At 41.3% G+C, this 21,483-nt stretch overlaps 2 protein-coding genes across 6 annotated transcripts in view; both read left to right on the top strand.

The window, feature by feature from the left end:
• The first annotated feature begins 620 nt into the window (after window positions 1–620).
• Window positions 621–7,313, top strand: zgc:66479 (uncharacterized protein LOC327541 homolog). Its single transcript, XM_041227854.1, has 5 exons — window positions 621–1,168; window positions 2,859–3,475; window positions 3,876–4,029; window positions 4,865–4,964; window positions 5,630–7,313. The coding sequence occupies exons 1-5, from the start codon at window positions 887–889 to the stop codon at window positions 5,869–5,871; spliced, it is 1,395 nt and encodes a 464-aa protein (XP_041083788.1). The 5' UTR covers window positions 621–886; the 3' UTR covers window positions 5,872–7,313.
• A 2,293-nt stretch (window positions 7,314–9,606) lies between these two features.
• Window positions 9,607–21,483, top strand: part of LOC121299792 (protein phosphatase 1 regulatory subunit 12B-like) — a 27,504-nt gene continuing 15,627 nt past the window's right edge. For 2 of the 5 annotated variants that reach the window (XM_041227865.1, XM_041227866.1), the window contains exons 1-5: window positions 9,607–9,823; window positions 10,857–10,947; window positions 11,695–11,871; window positions 12,909–13,089; window positions 13,897–14,024. In XM_041227865.1, coding sequence (XP_041083799.1) covers window positions 9,804–9,823; window positions 10,857–10,947; window positions 11,695–11,871; window positions 12,909–13,089; window positions 13,897–14,024 — 597 coding nt within the window. In that variant the 5' untranslated portion in view covers window positions 9,607–9,803. The remainder of the gene's footprint in view (window positions 9,824–10,856; window positions 10,948–11,694; window positions 11,872–12,908; window positions 13,090–13,896; window positions 14,025–21,483) is intronic. The other 3 variants (XM_041227863.1, XM_041227862.1, XM_041227864.1) reach the window with 3 other exon arrangements.

The following is a 21,483-nucleotide window of genomic DNA, read 5'->3' on the forward strand; positions in this document are numbered from 1 at the left end:
CAGGCTAGCCTATTACAGTAAACACATAACTACTGACGGGTTTCATAAAAAAAAAAAAAAAAAAAAAAAAAAAAAATCTGAAAGCTATTTGATTTTCATAACCCTTGGCTTTCCCAAGTTTTCTCTGTATTAAAAAACGGGTTAATTGAAATATGTTCTAAATGTACCCATATAAATTTATAAATAAATAATAATAATAAATAATTAACGTTTTCAAGTTAAACATACAATAGTCCTTCTACTGGCTTGTTGTATGTACAGTGTCTGGGATGTATAGTTTTCAAATACTGTAGTTAGTTATATATGCGCTATTGTTAAATGCCACTGCTATAGTTACTTTTAAAAACAAGCAGCTTGTAACACCATCCTGCTCGGCTCAAGCTGAGCAAACATTCATCGGTTGTTCTGAAAATAACCGGCTGTACTTTGAGTAATAATAATACAAAGACACCGAAATGCGCCTGTCTCTTGATTATTAGACAACAGCGCAGCGCCGCAGCTGAGCGGCTCCATAACGATAGGCCGGTTACATGTGGGCTACGCCCTGTCAAAGCTGTATCCACGTTTTATTGGACAGAGTACTATATCCCGGCACAGTGATTTCCACATTTGGAATAGCAGCTCGTCCCACCTTGACTGTGTTTATATTGGCCCGTTGCCGTTCTGTACGGCCTGATGAGAGAATGCATTCATTTGAATGAGCATCTTCATCCAAGTTTTTAAGTGACTTTGACACTTTTGAATCAGTGAAGACACAAATAAAAGTGAAGAGCATGAGCTCTATTATTTAACAATTTATCAAGATATTTATTTAGCAAGTAATACTAGTTCGTTTTTTCTCACAGCAATCTGTCAAAATAAATAAATAAATAAATAAATAAATAAAATGACAGCGAAACACCGCAAAGGAAAACTCAATCACAGACCCGAGGAGAACTCACCCAGCCCCGCTGCTGTTGACCCGGAGCCGCAGGGAGGAGGAGGCAGTCACAGCGGGTCGGTGCTTGTTTTATTCCTGCTGTTCGTGGCTGGAGGTGCTACCGCGGCTTGGTTCTGTTTCCAGCAGCACCAAACTGCAACTTCCCTGGCAGACAGCTTCGTGCGCTTGCAGAGCAAACTCGCTCAGTTGGAGAATGTCGGCGAGCAGCTCCGAGAAGCGAACGAAAAGGTATGCAGAGTCTTTTGATGGTTCTTTTGTGTAATTATTTTTTTAACTGCCCCCATCCCAATTACCTGAATTTGTTTCCTTCCCTATGAACTAAGTAGTTCAGAAAAAATAAACAAGTCGTGTTGCTAAAGTAATTGCGCTGGCATTGCCTGACATACGAAAACTAACAACATCGCTTTGTAGTGCTAGCAACTGAAAACAAAGACTACAGTTCAAATAAGGCTGTAGTATTTGTTTTTAATTTGAAACAACACTATATATCAACCCTCTCTTCCTCGTTGGACTTGAGAGAGCCGTGGAGGAGATGTCCAGCAAATAAAGCAGCGGGGAATCGAATTGGTGGGGACCAACACTGAGGACAGGGTGTGTGATAGTGCTGACGTTTTCAAACACATGCTTAGAATGTAGCTGAACAATTAGAGACAACGGTGAGCAGATGATAACCCTGAGAAAGTCTGGTACACCTTTAAGGCAAAATGCCATACAGTTTAGTGAGCGCTGCCTGTGCAAGTGTAGAATCATATTTCCGAGCCTAAACAACAAAGCCAAGCTGTCAACAAAACAGCTGGGGGGGGGGAGGGGTTGGGCAGTGCAGTGCAGGTACAAGCTGATGCAAGTACTGGTACAATTGGGTGCCGAATAGTCTAGAGGTGTGGGGTTTACAGGTGCCCTCTGAACAGGTGTGTCTTGAGGAGGCGCTGGAACAACTTTGTTGTTGTAACTAAATATCTTTTGAGGTCTGGTCCCATGTCCGCCACATTGTTAAGTCCTAATTGGGTCATTACTGTCAGGGCTGCTTTGTATGCAGTGCTCCTGTCCCAAGCTAGCTCTGAGATTTGGAATCGGTTTGTTTTTTTAGGTTTCCTACCCCAGCCTAAGGGCAAGGCCTGTCTTCAAAAGGCGCGTTCAAGCTGTGCAGTCTGACACCATTGCGATTGCTCACTGCCTTAGCCAATCCTCCCCCGGCACAAGATCATGCAGCTTGAAACACGCTGTGCATTACAGGGAAGCAACTATTGTGACCGCACAGTTGTAGTTTGTTAGTCAAATTAATATACCAAGGTAACCAACAGCAGCCTGATTTGATTATGTGTGTATCATTTACTGCAGTTTCTCCATTCTGATTGGCTTTTCACATCCTCAATTTGCAGCATCTGCTACCCTTAAACACATGCTGGGACACAAGGTTCCATACATTTTAGCATGTGAAGGTTTCCACTCGTAGAATTACAGAATTACTTTTTTTTCCCCTGGTCCGTGAGAGAATTCTTTAACTTACAATCTCAAGGTGATCCCATAAATGTGCAACTGTTTAAACTTAAAACTAATTGTAAGTCATAATAATTTTTTTTTTTTTTTAAACGAATATCAGATTTGCTGCTTTCATTCAAAACTTTAATGGACATGTTTTTAATTATTCACCAATAGAACAAAGGCCTGGATTGAAAGAAAAAAGCATTACAATATGCAAAGAAGGCATAGAGAATAGTTTGTTTTTTTTTTGTCTGAGAGCTGAATGCAAAAGCTGGACATCTATCCCTACCAGTTGGATGAGAAGCAATATTAAAATGCTACAAATGTACATTTTGTTTATTATTTTGACTTTTCATGAGTCAGTTCTCTGCCTCACTCTCTCTCTCTCTCTCTCTCTCTCTCTCTCTCTCTCTCTCTCTCTCTCTCTCCCGTGCAGCTGTCCAGCATTATGGCATACGAGCAGAGGTTGAGCGGTCTGGAAGAGACTCACATCCTGATAGAGAAGCGCGTCAGCAAGGCCACGGTCGCCATGGACCACGCCCTGACTTCTGACCTGCCCAGTAAACTGTCCGCCCTGCAGGCACAGATAAAGACGGGCCTGGATGAATTAAAGGAATCTTCAGCCCCCAAAGAGGAGCTGCGGAAAACCCAGGACCTTGTAGAGCTTCTCAAGACCACCGAGCTGGAATTGCTGCAGCGGCAGCTCGACAGCATCATGCATACGAGCTCCGAACTGAGAGAAAATGTCGACTCCTTGTCTGGTACTATCACTGGGTACATGGGGAGGGTGGGCGTTTTGGAGGAGTCTTCCATGACTCACAACCTGGCGCTGGTGGAAGTCCGAGAGGAGGCTGCAAGGCTAGGCAAGACCCTTCAGGCTCTCGCTGGCAATGCTGTGGAAATGGAGGTCCAGCTTGACCGCCATGCCAAGCTGCTCAACGCCCTGACGTCTCAATTGGAGGAGCAGGGGAAGGAAGTCCTGTCGCTGAAGGAGTCTGGTGCCAATCAGAAGGCAGAGATGATTAAAGGCGAACAGGAACTGGCTAATGTCAGGTTTGTTGCATAGGATGGCATTATTCTTTTGTTCCAGCTATTAGTTTTAACAAATATTTGGTTTAAAAAGTATTGAATGCTGTAAAGGTACTACATGGTTTACACTTTGATTGCGCAAAGCATCAGAAATTGTGAGATTTAAACTCTATATTGATAAAATAGTGCTATTCATTTATAGTGTACTCATATATAATGCAACAATGGCTGACATACAGGTACCTAAGTTTAGCAAGTTCTCTCGACTCTCCTGCTGTGTGGCTGTCTGGTGATCCAAGAGAGACAGGTCAGAATTCTCTCAGATTGCATGACCGTCTCCCCATGGTCACATGATTGAATTATGAACCAGCGTTAATCACGACGCCCCTCTTGCCAATGGTCTCGTGGTCTGTGGGTGTTGCAGGAAGGTGATGCAGGTTGCTGAGGCTCAGAGGGCCTCCCTGGATGAGGAGCTGAACTCCATTCGCCAGGAGCTGACGGACCAGAGCAGGCAAACCCAGAACTGGAACACAGAGCTGGGCTCCTCGCTCGAGGCTTCCCAAGCCCGAATCGACAAGGTAACCATTCACCATGTCCTTGCTTCAGTAACCAGTCTGGAAATGATTTTTCCTCGTGCTTCATGAGGCTGCTCTGATACAGCGGACATTGTTGTGACGCAGAGCAAAGTTTGCATCCAAGAGTTACATTTCAAATTCTGGGTTGTTTGTTTCTAGTTAAACAATTTTAAGTGAGTAAAAGCATGAAAAAAACCTTTATTGCAGTAAAAATGCATTTTACTGCTTAAATTATTAGAAAAGTAAAGGTTTCTGAAAATGTGCCCTTTGTATTTCAGAACTTGAAAAAAACTAAAAGAATTGTATTATTTAACAGCATCTAGATTCTAAAATAAACCTTTTACTTTTTAAATAAACTTTTGCACTGGAGCAAAAACTAAGGAACTCCTGCACCTGCATTTAGTAAGATTCAGAAGAAGAATGAAAACAATCAGGCTTACAAAAAAATAAATAAATAAATAAAAAGCTGTGGTTTCCCCATGCTGGCCCAGAGGCACGTCGGTCTGGCTACGAGGGAGTCCTTGTCAAGACCTGCAGACACGCCCCCGACAGAAAGCATTGTGTCTTGATGGAATGTGACAGCTCCTGGGAGCAGGGCTCACTCCATTAGCACCTGCCTAACTGAACACCAAAGTGTTTGTAAGGTCTGCTTCATTAACTGGCAGTGCATCACAATTTAATTTCCAGAATGTACCGGGATGAGACAGACAGGCAGGCTGGCAAGTTACACAATCCATTCAGAGTTACAGGGTGTGAAGGATATCAGATGTACTTCAGGTGCACCTGTTTTCATTGGTTGTGTTTCAAGTTTGACTGGTGTCATGGGTTGTGTTTTCAGCTTGAGAGTCTTCCCCAGGCTAGCCAGCAGGGGGAGATACAGAGTGTCAGACAGGCACTGGAGCAGCTGGAGAGCAGAGTGAGTGAGACTGTGCAGCATTGTGAGTTATCCTTCATCATTCATGTGATTGTATTATAATGGCTACAGAGACTCCCCCAGAGTGAGATCTGGTGCTCTGTAAAATCGTACGCATTTTAACAAATGACAGCGTTTCTTATACAAGCAAGCACCAGCTTCCACGCTTACAAATATTCGGTTTATAATACAGCAGTAAATTAAACACTTAGACACAGATTTATTGATTGTGTCAGATCTGCTGAGAAGATGCACAATCCAGCAAGCAAAGAAAAAAATAAACGACGCAGGAATTGTGTGATTAAGCTCTGCTAAACTCTGCAGTGACCCCCATTTGGTGAGCAGTACAGAGTGTGCTAAAATAAACTGTCCAGGTAAGGCAAATCAAGGCAAATCCAGTAAAGCGTGTACTGAATACATTTAGTGGCTGATGTCTCCTAGAGTTTAGCTTAAACATTTTGTCAAGGGTGTAGAAGTAGTAAACTAAGCTGAAGCACGGACATGGTTAATCTCGACTATAGCCAGCTTCTGTCTGGTTTTAGTTTTTTTGGTTAAAGAAAGAATAACTATCTGAATAAATACATGTAAACGTATCCCACTGAATCGCAGGATCACTATCCGATTGTGACCCGTGCTCGCTGGCCTGCAGTTCTTTCAGTCCTAACACTGACAGCTTTCCTGTGCCTGCAGGTTTTTCAGGGGAAGTGGAGGCTCTCTGTGGGGAGGAGTGTACCTGGCCCTTGCTGAGATCAGTCTCCTTCCCCGAGCCTGTGGCTAGGCTGCCAGTCATCACTGTGGGACTCGCTCGAGCCAGCCTGGGGGTGACGGTCAAGGTCTTGGATCCCGGTCACTCTGGCTTCACTGTGCAGGTTGACAGGATAGGGGAGCCCGGCCCCACCAGCGCCACGGTCAGCTGGATGGCGTGTGCCTAAACGGTGAAGCACAGGAGACGGGCACAGCGAGGCAAACACCCTGGCTGCTCTGCTTGTGAGCTATGCAAACAGGGGGGGGGGGGGGGGGGGGCAGGAAAGGTTCAACTTTATTTTTTAATTTTGGCAGCTGTTTCGACTCCCATGGTTCATAGGACAGGAAATGTCTTTTTATTGGTCAAAGGTACACATGCAAGGCGGCATTTTTTTTTCCTCTGTAATAAATATATATACACATTTAGTAGAATTTCAATGATGTGGGTGAAACATAAAAAGTGACACACAAACACACTATTCTTTTGTTAAAAAGTGCAAATAAATACAACTCTATTAAAAAATGCTTTCCTGATCTCACATGTTCTTTACAGCAGTAGCTCCCTCTGGTGTTAAATGAATGAATTTCAAGTGGTTTCATCCTGTGATTTTTCAATGGAAAACTAGTAATACTTAGACAAAAGTTTTAAGATCAGGGTATAGAAGAGTACTAGCTGAAAAAACATACCCAATAGAAATATATAGTTTCTATAAAGCCATCTGTAGCACCTTGTATATTTTGTATATGCACTACACAGAGTTATACATGCATATGCTGTCTACATAAGCGTTTGTATCGTACATTCATTTACAGCATGCAGACTCCACATTATTTAGCTAAATGTATTTCACTTTTAGTGGCAGGGAAAGGGAATTTAAGGAAAGACAAAATCATTTTTTGTTTGTGTTTTTCAAATTTAAATTTAAATTGACCCATATTTGCTCTATCTATTGATTTTTCTTCCCCCTCCAATATTCTTATTAATTTCCCAGTTAAAGTTAATGCAGTTGGGTGGTACAGAGCTACCAGTTGTAATCTCACGTTGGGCTCATGAGCGTTTCACTGTGTGCTATGGGTAGTCTCGATTCTGTTTTTCTTATTGCGGATGAAACTCCTTTAATAAAAATCAACCCTAGGTGTTGTGGGCATGGCTTTTATAGTTTTGTTGGGGGCTCTGCTGAGGAGGCACCTCTCCGTGTTCTGGTGCTTGCTTTCAACTTGAACTGATTCGATTCTGGGAGAGCCTTCGGACTCACGCTGCAAATGACCTTCAAAGCTTTGGAATTGAAAGAAAGTGGCAGGGATTTCCGGCAGGAATCTTTGACTTGGCTTCACTGCAGCAATTGCATCTGTTTCTAAATTGAATGCATCGCTCGCAGTGAAATACGTGCCAGAGCTGTTTTGCAGTGTGGGTACTAAGAGCTTATTAATGTGTTAAAACAATTGGAGAAAACTCAGAACTTTCATCCACCAGTCAGGTTGCTCCAGGGCACTAGCACATGGTGGGTGAATGCGGAACATTCAGAATGTCTAGCTTAAAATAAAAGTGCAGCAGAAACAAAACACTGGAACGATGAATAGATCTGTGAACGAGTTTTATAATGTTTAAAAATAGCAATAAAGGGCACTATTTACCTGTTTCTAATCACAATAAAAACTCTTGTTACATTTTGGTTCTTGACCTTGTCTGTCCAATATCGCCCGTGTCACTTCCTGACTACTAGACAGTAATGTCCTTACAGCTCTTCCACTTGACACATATTAACTGAGCATTGATTTTCCTAAAAGTAAAAATGACCAGAAATGATCACACAAGGGTGCATTTTCCAGCAGAGTTAAGTACGCACCCAGTGATCACCCGAACACTGTATCAGGTGCCTCTGTGACTGTTAAATAACTCACACCCTGATAAGCTGAAATTTTTCCCTGTTGCTGTCTGGCAGGAATGTTCTCTGAATAAACTGCCTGGTTTCTCTGTGAAGTCGCCGCCCGGGAAGCTGCACTTTCTAAATTGAGATAAAAGAAGTGCGTGGCAGCCTGAAGTCCTCCAGGACTCAGAGTTGTATGTGGGGGGGTCAAGTTTCCTCATATAGCCAAAGAGATTCATCTTCGCCCCTCCCTGCACAACAATGAGGGCTCTGGATACAGCAGCTCAGAGTGCCTTTGGCCTACTTCAGCAGACAACGCATTTTACACAGTGAAAAGACAGCTCCCCGTTGGTCTCCTGCTCCTGTTTAAAAACGAAACGGGCAAAATACACGGCAACCTACCAGCATGTTCAGAGAGACAGCATGTGTCTGTCCTGGATTTCATGGACTATATACTGTATTAAACCAGTACACAGGTTTTCCTGTAAGTCAGGCTTGATCATATAATACCATTTGATCTGTAGCACACATTAAACTGATCTCAATTCTAATATATATATATATATATATATATATATATAGATATAGATATAGATATATATAGATATAGATATCGATATAGATATAGCTTTAGAACCAGAGATTGAGACCATACGAACAGCTGTGACAATAACAAGGGGCTCCTGGGAGGACGCTTTACAGCAGAGGGGCGAAGAGTTGTCACAGTTTTGGCTGATTGACAGGCTGTCATACGAGTGGTGTTGGGTAGTGCATTGTGCCAAATCAGTGGCATGGGGAGCTTTTCAACTCTGGGCAGCCTGGTTCAATAAGAATTTAAAGTTATTTCAGTACGACTGATAATTAGTTTGATGCCTTACTGTCAAACTAGTAAAGACTATGGGTGTTCCATGTACTCGGATCTTACAAGTATCTCTTATGGGTTTTTTTTTTTGTACGAATGGTACACATATAGAAAGTATGATACTTGTTACTTCGCAAATCATTTTTTAATGAAAAAACCTATAAAATTAGGTTGGTATTGCCCAGCAATGATTGTAAAATGTAGGGATAGCAAGCTAATGAATGCAATAAGGAGGAGAGACTAATACAGGTAGATAAAATAAGTAAAAATAAATGAGGTCTTTACGATCAAACTCTGGTTCAAGCCCTGTCGACACCTAGAGACAACATCCAGGTATGATAAATGGATCCCACCAATTCAAGACCACATGTATATAGTGGTCATTCTAATCAATTCCCTTTGAAAATAAGAGAGTCTCGCCTATGTACAAACAGGTGGTTATGTTCTTTTCTTACCCATATTAAAATTAGTACAACTCAGTATTGGACACCCAGAGACACAATTATATTAAAAAAATCTTTCTCAAATCTCTGTTCATTTACTTGACTGATCGACCCTCTTCCCCCCTCCTTGCCTGGGATAGTGCATGTTCTTGTACTGTAATTATTTCTCTCAAGGTTATTGAACTAGAAAAATAATTCCTTTTCCGAAGGGTTCTGCCAAATAGTAATTAATGTCCCTGGCATAGCAGGGTATTCGCTTCTCAGGTCCCATAGTGTTCCGACTTCTTTGTAAACTCACTAAAAGCAAGGATACTGTACTGAACTTCCACATTGCAGTGCAGAACTTTTACCAGTGATCTACACATAGAGGACCCACTACCTTCCACCCTGAAAACCAGTGCTCTAACCATTTACATTCTCAAACCCACCACATTTTACACTAGTCATGCACTTCAGCAATCCCACAGCTTAACCAAGCCCTACTACCTTCGATACTGCAACCTAGCACTCTTAGCCGTGTGCTAATCAAGCTTACTACCTTCCATACTGCAGCCCTGCACTCCAACCACTGAGCTCCTCTGCTGAACATTCAGAGCTGCTGCTGATGTTGCAGTATCTGCTTGCGCAGAAGACGTAAAGGGACTTATCACAGCAGGTAGGTTAAAATAGAAATTGATACAGCGTATTGCCGTGGCTGGAAAGGAGAACAGATAAAGATTTGAGGAGCTTTAAATGGCACGCCCTCCCCTTTTGTATTTGAATCAGGCACTTACAGATAGCGTAGCGTGGTGAAGTGTCCCATAGCCTGCCTGTCTCTCTGCTTGCTATTCAGGGGCTGTGTCCCCCTCGCTCTCTTCAGCTGGAGCCTGTGCCAGTGCCGTCCCAGACCAGATACTGCAGTCTCTCCACAACTCTGCTTACTCCAGCCCCTGACCTTCACAGCAGACATGCAAGCCTGCATAACCAGGTACTGAAATACTCAAATTCGTACGTTCTGTGTTTTAACCTGTCACTGCTTTAGCATATTAGACTATCATTCAAATTTAATTCATCTCCTGACTGCAGTGTAACACAAACTGTATTGTAAAATGCGATGCCTCCCATATATTTATTGATTTGTCAGTATTGCTCCGTGGGTCTGCGTGTGAGTGTGTGTTTATATACTGTGTATTGCATACTGTACTTGATTAGTACCTATGTTATTTGAATCAATATTGATATTCTGAATGGGTGATGCATCAAGTACTCTACATGTCAAATGGATGCAGGGAGTAGATAGGTAAAACTTATTACACGCATGCATATGGTACTATAAAATGCATCTATCTATCTATCTATCTATCTATCTATCTATCTATCTATCTATCTATCTATCTATCTATCTATATATATATATATATATATATATATATATATATATGCATGCATACATTTCTAAGAAATGTTCTATCATTACATATTTTAATCTGTCAATATTAACACCGCCTTAGGGATTTTTTCAGTAATAGAGAGTATGTCCCAGTTTGGGAAGTCATTAATTGTACAGCTGTCCTTTAATTCCCAAATGCTTTGCTGTCAGAATCAGATGGAATTACTGAAACGTGCTTGTCAGGAAGAGTGCAATGTGCCTTTAATAAATCTGCAAACCATTTCAAACAAATATATATGAAAAGGGGAATATTGGTATTGATCGGGGCACAAGCTAAAAAAAAAAATAAAAATTATAAGGGTTTTAAGAGCAATTACCCTGATAAAATCCTTATTGAACCTGTAACTGACCACATCATCATTGGAGGACACTGTGAAAGAGCTCTGGCCACAGGCACTGAAGTGCAAAGGTAAAAATCACAGTCTAGGGGACCATTTGTCAGTACAGATTTAGATGATGCTTAAAAAAGACTAACCATTGACATTAACGTTTTAATGATGCCTTGCTAGTGTAAAGCTTCAGGTGGCTTTATGAAGTATTTTCTAATAAATGTCTCGGTTTATCATTCCAGGTCGTACCTCACACCTGCGCGCGATGAGGAGGCGGAGTCTCAGAGGAAGGCGCGGTCGAGACAGGCGCGGCAAACACGGAGGTCAACACAGGTTCGGAAACGACAACAACACTGGGTTTTTAATCCAAGAGCTTAATCAGAACCCTTACTTAAAGGGCATCCTGGTAGCAGCCCTTCCACTGCCCACCTCTCGTACTGTTTCCACCAGCACTAATACAGCAGCCAATCAGAAGCCTGAGTACTTTATATCAGTATGAGACACAAAAATAGAGGTGACTTTGAAAACAGTGTGATCTGTCATGTCTGCGGTTTCAGCTGACTTAGATTGCTCCAGTCCTTTTTTTATCCTTAACTATAAAAACACTCAACAACAGTAAATGCCCTGTGTCCTGTTCCTAAGAAGAAGACTGACGGGGGGCGTTGCTCACAAGGTGCCTGCGTGAGCCGACTCAGAGACGTTCACAGTAGAGCAAAAACCAAAGCAAAGCCGTTGCAAAGCCACCCTCTGAAGCAGGCCACTTTTGTGAAAGCTGCAATTAGGACGAAAAGTGGCTACAGTAATAAGGGTAGACGTAACAATACTCCAGAGTATGTTGATTCAAATATCAAAACTGATTTCAGAAATACTAAAAAAAAAGATTTTACTTTCTTGATGCCTTTGCGTTGGAATTTTTTTTGTAGTATTTCTAAATGTATCGCTGTTGAGTGTTTTTATAGTTCAGGGTAAACAAGGACATCAGCAATATGCATCACACACAGGAGGCAGCAACCACAGATATTGAGAATGTCATAAAAAAGTGGCATTTCCTAACAGAGGATCATCTTTTAATCTTTGCAGGGGGTGACTCTGGCAGACCTCCGAGAGGCTGAGAAGACGTTTGGCTGCCCCCGAGTGGAGAGGAGAGGGGCAGAGCAGGACAGGCAGGAGGAGGAGAAGAAGGTCCCAAAATCCCTGCTGCTGCCTCCGAGGGATCCAGGAGAGCACAGCCCCCAGTGGACCAGGGGTCAGGAGGAGGTGAGGGGGGTGACGGGAAGCTGCTCTTCTATAAGACACGTACACCGCATAATCAAGCAAAAAGGAGCTGACTATTATCTTGTAGCTCCTTGTAGCATTATACATGTTAGTATACCATGCAGGGCTGATATGTTAGACTTGGGGTGAGAGAACAAAGTGAAAATCTGTTATAATCAACCTACAAGACTGTAATATATTACTGGTATCTGTGGTATACTGACGCAGTCATGGGAGACGTTGCACTTGGACATAGCTGCATGGGTAAATATATGAAATCAACTGAATTGTTACAGAAAAATGAACAAAGTATAACCCACATGCCTATTATTTGCAGGATTTTATGGTATACAAATTAAGATATTGAGCTGGTTGTCTTAAAATATTGATATCCAGGATGTATAGATATTTAAAATACACGCATATTTATTTTTCATATGGGTCATCTGAGTTCAGTAACACAGTTGAATTATGTTTGCAGAATATGGTACATGTTGCTGCTTCTATTAAGCTCTGGGCTTTGTTCTTTCCGCAGCAGTAATCAGTCTAAAGCACTTAAACTGTTTATCAATTTAGATCTGTTACAAAAACTTAAAAGCCATGCCGTGTAAACTTCAGAGCACAATCTTTAGTATGTGAATTGCATGCTGCTGATGTATTTTAGACATTCAGTCCATGCCTTTGGTGTACCATTGTAATACCCTCTCAGAACCATCAGCAGCCCACAGTATTACCAACATTTGGCAGCTAATAGATTTGCACAGGTAGCACATGGTCTGGGACTGATATGGTTCCAGAGTACCAATCTACCATTTTACTGGTTCTTCCTATTATGATACCAGTCATTGATCGCTCTTCTGCTTTTGCTTTTTAATTTCATTGAAGATCAATTAGGGTAAACATGCAACATGATACATTTCACACTTTTTAAATTGTATCTTAGATATGCTAGATTAGTTGCAATAAAGTATGCAGAATGCATTTGCATGTGTTTCGTTACAGTAGGTCTAAAACCTGACTTTTTTTTTCCTGCTTCTCAGTTTGGTTACCGGCGATCACTATTTGGGTCCCAGGCAGAGAGTCCGACCACGCCCCTGGCATCACCCTCTGCGAGTGGCTGCTTTCTCTTCCCTGGCACAGCGCTGACCAATAGGCTTGCAGGAGGTGGCTCCGCCTCCCAGTCATCATCCAGAGGGCTGGGTAGGGAGGTGGAAAGGAGTGGTGAGGCTCCCAATATATCACACATCACCATCTGTTACTGAGACTGGATTGAAAAAGCGATTCAATATAAGTCTAGTTCGTTTCCATTAGCAAAAGATCAAGATTACACCAAACTGGGACTGTCAGAGCCAGGCAGAACTTAATCTCTCTAATTCTAATGAAGGACGCAAGAGGCAAATCCTGGGCCACAGAAAATAAAACATTCACACAGAATGCATTACATTATTATATTAATATTGAAGAGTGGGGTATTCATTTATAAATGACAAACATGTAAAAAAAAATGACACTTACAGGCAATCTTTGTTTAACATTGGGTAGCAGATTGTATGGTTGACTGCAGATGAAACTGGTGCCACTCTTAGTTGATATTGGTATAAAATGAAGTTTTTCAGACAGGTTTAGTGCAGATGGAAATACAGTTGTCCTGCATCTGGGGTCATTTGCATGGCTGTAAGTAGCTATGAGGACACCAAGGTCATGACCTAGTTTTTTTTTTTGCATCATCAGTGCTGATGCTCATGTAAAATTCTGGTAAAGTACAAAAGACTCCTTCATTTTCTCTGTTGGTTTGCCGTGTAACACAGATTTGGAGGTTGAATAGTAAATGCCAAGCAGTCATATAAATACTGCCAGTAATAGCTTGAAACTCAGTTTGACCTCGGTAGAATGTCAGCTCTGTTATGACGGTGCTCATTTGATAAACAGTTAAAGCGTTATAGAATGTCATGTATTTATCTTTTAGATTGACAGACCTGCTCAGTAAAGTAAGCTTGTAACAGTCTATGTTGTGGGTTTGTTGTCCAGGATCTGACAAGAGAGGAGCAGAGGAGAATGGTTTAAATGACCAGTCAGAACTCCAGCAATCCCTGCAAGAGAGGCGGCAATCCAGAGACCACAGCCAAGCAACCGGTGTCTCCTGCGGGAGACAAGAGGTACTGTCCCTTAAATTATCTGGGCAGTGACTAGCATGAAACCATAGCCTCACCTAATTAGAATTCCACAGCAGCACTGAACTGCTACTGAAAGGCTGGGACGCAGAACAAACATGATAGAAACGAAAGGGAAAGTCAAATGCCTTTTAACTGAGACGTGCTCTTGGTCTTTCAGGAAGGCAGTGCTAATAAAAAGGGAGAAAAAGAAGCAGAGGTATATCATTGCAAAGATGTGTTTTATTTGCTAATTTTGGAGCTGATAAAATGCGAAGGACGTGAACTTGAATCGGCACCATTCCTATCTTAGCTATTTGAAAGGATTTTGCTAAATACATATTTTAGGATTACCACTTTTATTTATAAATTAGTATGTAATCACTGTGACCTGCTTCTCTAGTTACGGTTTTTGGGTTTTTTTTGGTGTTTTTTTGAGGAGCGCACAAAATACTGTATTAAATCACTCACATTTGGGGGGGGGGGGTCACATTAAGTAATACAATGTGACCGTCTTAGATGCCTCCTCCCCCGCTACACTCAAGTCTGGCTGTGTTTCAGCTCATCAGAAACAACAAGCAGAGTCGGCTTTGAAACTGCATGCGGCACCTTTGATTCCTGAAGCTGCTCAAGGATCAAAGTATCTGTGCTTCTAGGCTATTCCAAACACTAAAGGGGTTTGAGAAAGTCTTTGCAGCCAGAGACGCCAGAAATCAAAGACTGATCCAGGGGCCCGTCTCTTCTGGTGGCCCCCCCTTGAGGAAATTGACGAAGGGCAGAGGGAAGATGGTCTTACATGTGGATAGATGTCTTCAGAAAATACTGGGCTCTTGAATCAGGAGACATCAATTGACAATAAATAGATATTAGCATTCCAAACTAACTCATCTTTATGCGACTGCAACTAACTTTGATTAATGCTTCAAAATCTTTGTCACGCTTGACTGCGCAAACATTTTATTTTTTAATCAATAACAATGTAAATGAAATGAAGGGTTTATTGCCCGATTATAGATCATATACCATTACATAGTTCTACCAACCAATAGTTTCTGAACATTTTTCGTCCGGATATCTTGGCATGGCTTGAGCACACATTGAAGGAAGACTATACCGTGGTCTTAGCTCCCCCCCCCCCCCCCCCCCATTGGATTCAGATTCAGTTCAGATTGTAAGGATTGTTAAAAAATGAGAAACCTAACCAATCACAAAAAGCTGATAATAAGAATGTCTGCTCTTCTTAAGTGATAGAAATACTGCTTTTTAAAATTATTTTGCTGGTATGTTAAAAAGACTCACGTGTGCTGTTATTAGATGTTGGATTCTCATAATGTAGGTGACCATATTTTAATTATCTAAACTAGCTCAGTGGCAGTATTTAGATCTGCCACTGACAAATAAAATAGACTCCCAGTTTTGAAATGTAAACCTCAACAGGTATGTTTCTCCTTGTCAACGGATTCAGTCATTTAGAGAGATTTTCAGACAGCCTTCAACTAAAATACTGTCATTCATCTTCACATGGTTATCAAGAGACTTTCTCCTTTCTAACCCCCAAGCGAAATCTGCCATTCTGTCTAGAGTGTCTCCCTCTTACCTACTCTGTCCTGTACCATGCCCTTCCCAGGTCATGTGAACAGCTTCCTGGAAAACTTGAGCCCCGACATTCCTTACCATACTTGGGAAAAACAGCAGCTCTCCGAATCTGCAGTCTTTGCAGCCTCTTACCTTGAAAGGGCACAGTTTCCTTCAAAGCCTCCTTTAATCCACAGATCTTCCTGACTGTTTAAACACTGTACTCGATCTTGTCTTTGACTCCATTTCACACAGCCTACACATTCCTGTGTGTTTAGTGCTGCCCCATGCCTATTTAGGACTCACACTTTCACTGTAGTGCAGCATTTTGTCTACTTTTTTCTAAACAGCTCATGTACTATATTTATGAACAGCAAATATATTTGATTTATGAAAGTTATGGTTCAGGTTTAAGCCCAGTGGTTGCCAGCTTACTCAAAGAAGAGCGGTACTTGGTTTTTAGAGGTTTTAAAGTCCAATACCTGAATGACCAAAAAAAAAAGTATTTTAAAAATAAAATAATTCGAACTGCAGACTTGCGTCAGCATGTTGTTACATCCTAACAGTGAGGGATGAATTGTGAGGTTCGTAATAGTTAATGCCGCAATTGGAACAGGCGCGTGAGGAGGCACCTAGCTTTTTTGTTGAGCTGTGGAGCGCTACAGTTAAACGTTTGGGTACCGCATGTGGAATGGGGAATCTTTCAGAGACAACTCACATACTGATTACAGGCTGGGTTTGGCCCTGGTTTATGTTTATGTGCTGTGAAGTCTGGCTCAACTTTCTCAACTTCTTATAAGATTTTAATGACTTTAATCAAGTCCTCATCCCAATTTTGTTGGCAGCTGTGTGGTCCAGTGGTTAAAGAAAAGGGCTTGTAACAAGGAGGTCCCCAGTTCAAATCCCGGCTCAGCCACCGACTCACTGTGTGACCTCGAGCAAGTCATTTCACCTCCTTGTGCTCAGTCTTTCAGGAGAAATGTTGTAAATCACTCTGCAGCTGATGCATAGTTCACACACCCTAGTCTCTGTAAGTCACCTTGGATAAAGGCATCTGCTAAATAAACAGATAATAATAATAATAATAATTGGCTATACCACATGTAAGGTATTTTCACGTGTTGGTTCAGTGGTTGATGTTAAGGTACAGACCCAGCATTTTTTAGTCTAACTGAAAGCGTTCAACTCGCTGGGTACAGGAATAGATGCTTACCTACAGCTAGCAAACCAAAGAAACTGAATCCCATCGGCATTCCTGCATGGACACTGCACACTCCCCATAGCGCCAGAGTGAAGTCACTGGGATTTTTTAGTTTATGTCAACAGTGGATCCCCTCCGTGCAGCTGTTCTCACTACAGGAAAGACTGCTGCAGGACACGGTTCAAACCCTATCAGATTCCATCAGTATGTCGGTGTTGTACAGTCTCTGAGTGTGCTGTATAACACCTTCAGTATCATTCGTAATTCTGTTTTAAATTCCACTAGTGTGTAAATCCTCCCTACTTATCTGTAGTACAGCTTTAAATCCCGCGAGCAAGAACAGTCCTGTGTATCGAATTCTGATCTTGTTTTAAAAGCGCGCACAATCCTCACAACTCAGTAGTTGGGGTGGGTTTTATGTATTCAGAAAGAATCAATGCTAGATACAAGTCAGGAAGGAGGTACATTGCATAACTAACTGCACTGGGAAAGGGGTGTAAAGTCAGTCTCAACTGAGTAACCATTTCCAGTGTTTCTAGCCTGTACACCGATTTCATTTTCTTTTTTATCGGGGGTGTTTATCAGTTAAAACCAAAAATCAGAAGCCCTAAGTATACTGAAGCTGTGAATGCTAAAACAATACACAGAATCCTATTACCAGTGTTGTAAAGGCCATAGCTGTACTGCAGGAGTCAGTATAGTATCAAAATACTATACTGTCCTGTACTGAGGGAATCCCCAAGTGTTAGCATTTGTTGCTTGTTTCATTTTGTTTTGCACAGTGATGGTAGATTTTGGCATGCCCACTGGGAAATGCCTGTATGGAAGTCTTTACATTGTGTGGATCATAGTAGCTGAGCATTGACATATGTGGACTGAAATAAAAAAAAGTAATAATTAATCATTTGTTTAGTCTTCTGTGCACCCCCACTTTTTCATTTATTTTTTTGTTTTGTCCTATAAAGCCTTCAGCATAGTTGCAAAAGGTTAACCATTCAAAATGCAATATGTTAGCTATTAAGGTTAAGATCTTATGATGACGTACAAAACTCTAGCGGACCACCTCAGATAAGTCTTGAATGTCGAGTAATTGCGATTCATCTACTTTCCTTATAACTGCTGCCAGATGTGATGCATTGTGTTGGATGTAATCTGTTCTGCTGCAATGTGCAGATAAGTGGAAAAAAACAGGTGTAATTAAGTGTTGCTTTGTTTCCAGACAATATATAAATAAGTATCCCTTGTAGAGCTATGCTTGTGCAAAAAGAAATCTCAAACTCAGTGGCTCACTGTTAGGGCTGCATTTATTTCACAGTCTAAAAATAGGTATTTCAAGAAGGTTTTCAGTGACACAGCCCACAGGAAGCCAGCAATGCTACAATGTCTTCATTTATTTTTTTTTCGTTATTTATTACTGCTGACCTCCCTGTCGGCACATGACTGCTGCTGCTTGTTCTTCTGGTTGACGGTCCAGTAGAAAAGTACAGTAATAAATTCTTTCTGCTTGCTTTTCATTACGTTTAATAAATCATGAAGTCCCTCTCAGCCAATCAAAATACCTGATTTCCAGCATACAGCAAGCTGCCACCTGGTGATTCTTCTGCACACCCAAAGAAGTCACGGTAAGACAAAGAGACAAAGTGAAAGGCACGTGTTAAATTAGATTATGTGCAAATTGTTTTTACATTTTAAAAAAAACACATATGTTTCCAGATTGTAGTGGCTGTTTATACACAGAAAAGGCATTTTGAAATCTATCAGTCATCAGTTTTAGTTCTTAATAGTAGGACCTTATTTTTCCCATAATAGTACAGCCGGCAGAAATACAATTTCACATTTCTTCCTACCTACATGTCCTGGCAAATATTCATTTGACTTCTTCAGCCAAAGCTTGTATAAGTTGCCACTGGGAATTCTTTCCCTGCTTCCAGAAGCACTAAAAGCCTTGACTTTTTCCATTTTTGAGACTCGATAGTGAACATTTTCCAAGATATGTACAGCTTAGCATAGCAGGGAGAGGGGCGTCAAGTAAGGTCACAAGAAGGGTTGTGGCAGGTGGGAAACATCACTCTCAAGAATGCTGTTCATTTTTCATTTTGTTTTGTTTAGTATACAGCACAAAACAAAACAACTTTCGTTTAGGAATCTAAACCAGTGTGTCAAAAGAGTTGTAAAGTCCACCAGAAAGCTTGTTTTGAACTTTGACTAACTTGAAATGGTGTGGCCAAAATTACTTTTGGATCACAATCTCTACATCTTTGTCTGCATTTCCTTCGGTAAATAAAAAAAAGCATTATAGAAATTACAATAATGATTACAAATGCTTAAACAGGGGATAACAACAAAAGAAAAACGTCAGTGTTTTTGTGGGGTTCAATGTTTACTGTGTTTAGCCCCTCATGACCCCAACCTCATAAAACACCTCTGTACTGTATACAGTTCATTCAGGTTGCCAAAGTGCATTGCATGTAAAGAATAGAAGGGTCACCCCAGACATGGATCAAATAAGACTTGGAAACATTACTGCATAGCAAACGGTCTAATTTAAACTAGGATAAACCTGCAACTTCTAATGCAACTTATATGTCCAGACTGCTACATCTGCCTGTGGACATATAAGGAATTGTACACCCCCTCCATTCCAAGCAGAGGACAGTAGAGCAGCAGCAACACTCCTGGCTCTGTCCCAGATGCTAGGAAGGGTTCAGAACAGCAGGCAAAGCAAGAGCAGGGCTGGGAGGGGCATGTGTGTGAGAGCGAGTGAGTTTGAATAGAAGTAGAATAAACACCGACAAGATTGAGCATACCAAACTTTCTTATGTGTGTGTAAAGATAGGGGCTTGAAATACTAGTCATAAAATCAGAACCCTCTCTTCGTGTTCAAGTCCGAGAACAGCGTCAGTGTGTTAGAGAGAGCGTGGGAGGGAGGGAGAGAGAGAGAGAGAGAGAGAGAGAGAGAGAGAGAGAGAGAGAGAGAGAGAGAGAGAGAGAGGCTTTGAGTGTTTAATACTTGTTTAACTACAACTAGCGTGTCAGATCTCTTTGGAAGAATAGGGCAGCTTTGGGTTCTTACAGCAAAGCAGTCTTTTTAAATTCTTTTTCACATGTTTTTTTAATGTCTCGGCTTATCGGAAGAGACAGGCTCCTTATCTCATCATTCCGGATGCTCTCTGACCCTTTCTGTACCGTTTAGGACATTCAGAAGGGGAGTATAAAACACTGTGATGGATTTTTCTGGATGGATGGGATTCTCTGCACAGCTTTAGACTGAGATTTTGGATTTTTTTAAACTCCAATCCCAGTGATTTCTTTTTTTTTGTTGTTTGAGATTTGAGATGTCGTCCCTGTACCCTCGGACGAAGGAGCTGTCACGCAGCAGAAAGTCACAGTCGGATTCCCCACCTTCATCGCCTTCCCCTACAGCCAAGAACTTCGGAGTAAGACCCATTTCAATTTGCAAGACCAGGAATAAAAAAAAAACTAGGAATTAGATCTGGTTTGGTGCAGGTGTTCTGGGTACCGTGAACCCACAGTAAATATGATCAAATGCGACCTGCGAAAAAAAAGTACATTGTAACTGTGCATAATAACATTGTAATGATGTGTAAGTGCACAGGTATTTACTAAGTAACTACTATGTAAATACACAGTAATTAGAGACACAATGTAAAGGTTTACCATGATTCCTAATGAGACTATGATAGCTTCACTATGACAGGGTTACTTTAGCAATCCGAACAGATTGTTTTGGAAGTGATGTAAAGTTAACTTCTTCAAGATACTTGACTAACTACCTACAGCCATTTGTTATGTTTATAGTGGAGAGAGAAATGTCAGTTCCCCATGTAGCAGAGATATGAGTGTCACTGTATCGAATGCTGCACTACCTACACCATCTAAGCTGTAGCTGGTTCCCCATTGTTCTCCTTCGCTGCTATCAGTTGAGCCAGGTTGGTCCGTCTCAAGTGGCACTGGTACAGTATGTATCCCACGAGCCCTGTTCACCCCCGGTTGATTTTCAGCACACTGGGAACTCAATACGAAGCAACCTGTCTGAATCAGTAACTCAGCTCTGCAGAAAACCACAGAGACTCTTGCAGCAGGCAGTGAAGCCAATAAGCTTTGGGCAGCAGAGGGTTTACAATTAAAGAGGTATCATTGAATATTCAGGAGTTAAAGCAGAGCAATAAGGATCTTCCAAAAATGATACCAATGCACAATCGCATAAACCAAGAAAAAATTGTGTTTTTTGAAATGCTTATGTACTGAGTCTGTGGTACATGTTATTATCCTAACTCCAGACCTGAAAACGAACCCTCGGCAGTTTACCATAATAATAAAGATTCCAGTACATGCATCTTTTTATTGCATGTTAAATATGGCACCTTTTTTTTTAAATGCAAGGTACATGAACATGCAACAATTGAATTATCAAAGGGCATGCAATTTCACAGCATTTGTGTAGTGTTGGTTTTTAAAACCATATAAACCCATGAAAGAGATACAATCTGTGTCTAGTGCTATTTGTACTGCTGGTTCAGCAATTTCACTTGCTAATTTTTATTTCAGTCAAAGGTAAATGGCTTATACAAAACCATTTAAGTAAAGTTTCATATGTGCAGGTGTCAAACAGTAATAAAGGCATCTAGTCAGAGAGTCAGTAATTACAATATTGCCAGAAACTTCAAA

The sequence above is a fragment of the Polyodon spathula genome, chromosome 25 (assembly GCF_017654505.1).
Source record: "Polyodon spathula isolate WHYD16114869_AA chromosome 25, ASM1765450v1, whole genome shotgun sequence".
Classification (NCBI taxonomy): Eukaryota; Metazoa; Chordata; class Actinopteri; order Acipenseriformes; family Polyodontidae; genus Polyodon; species Polyodon spathula.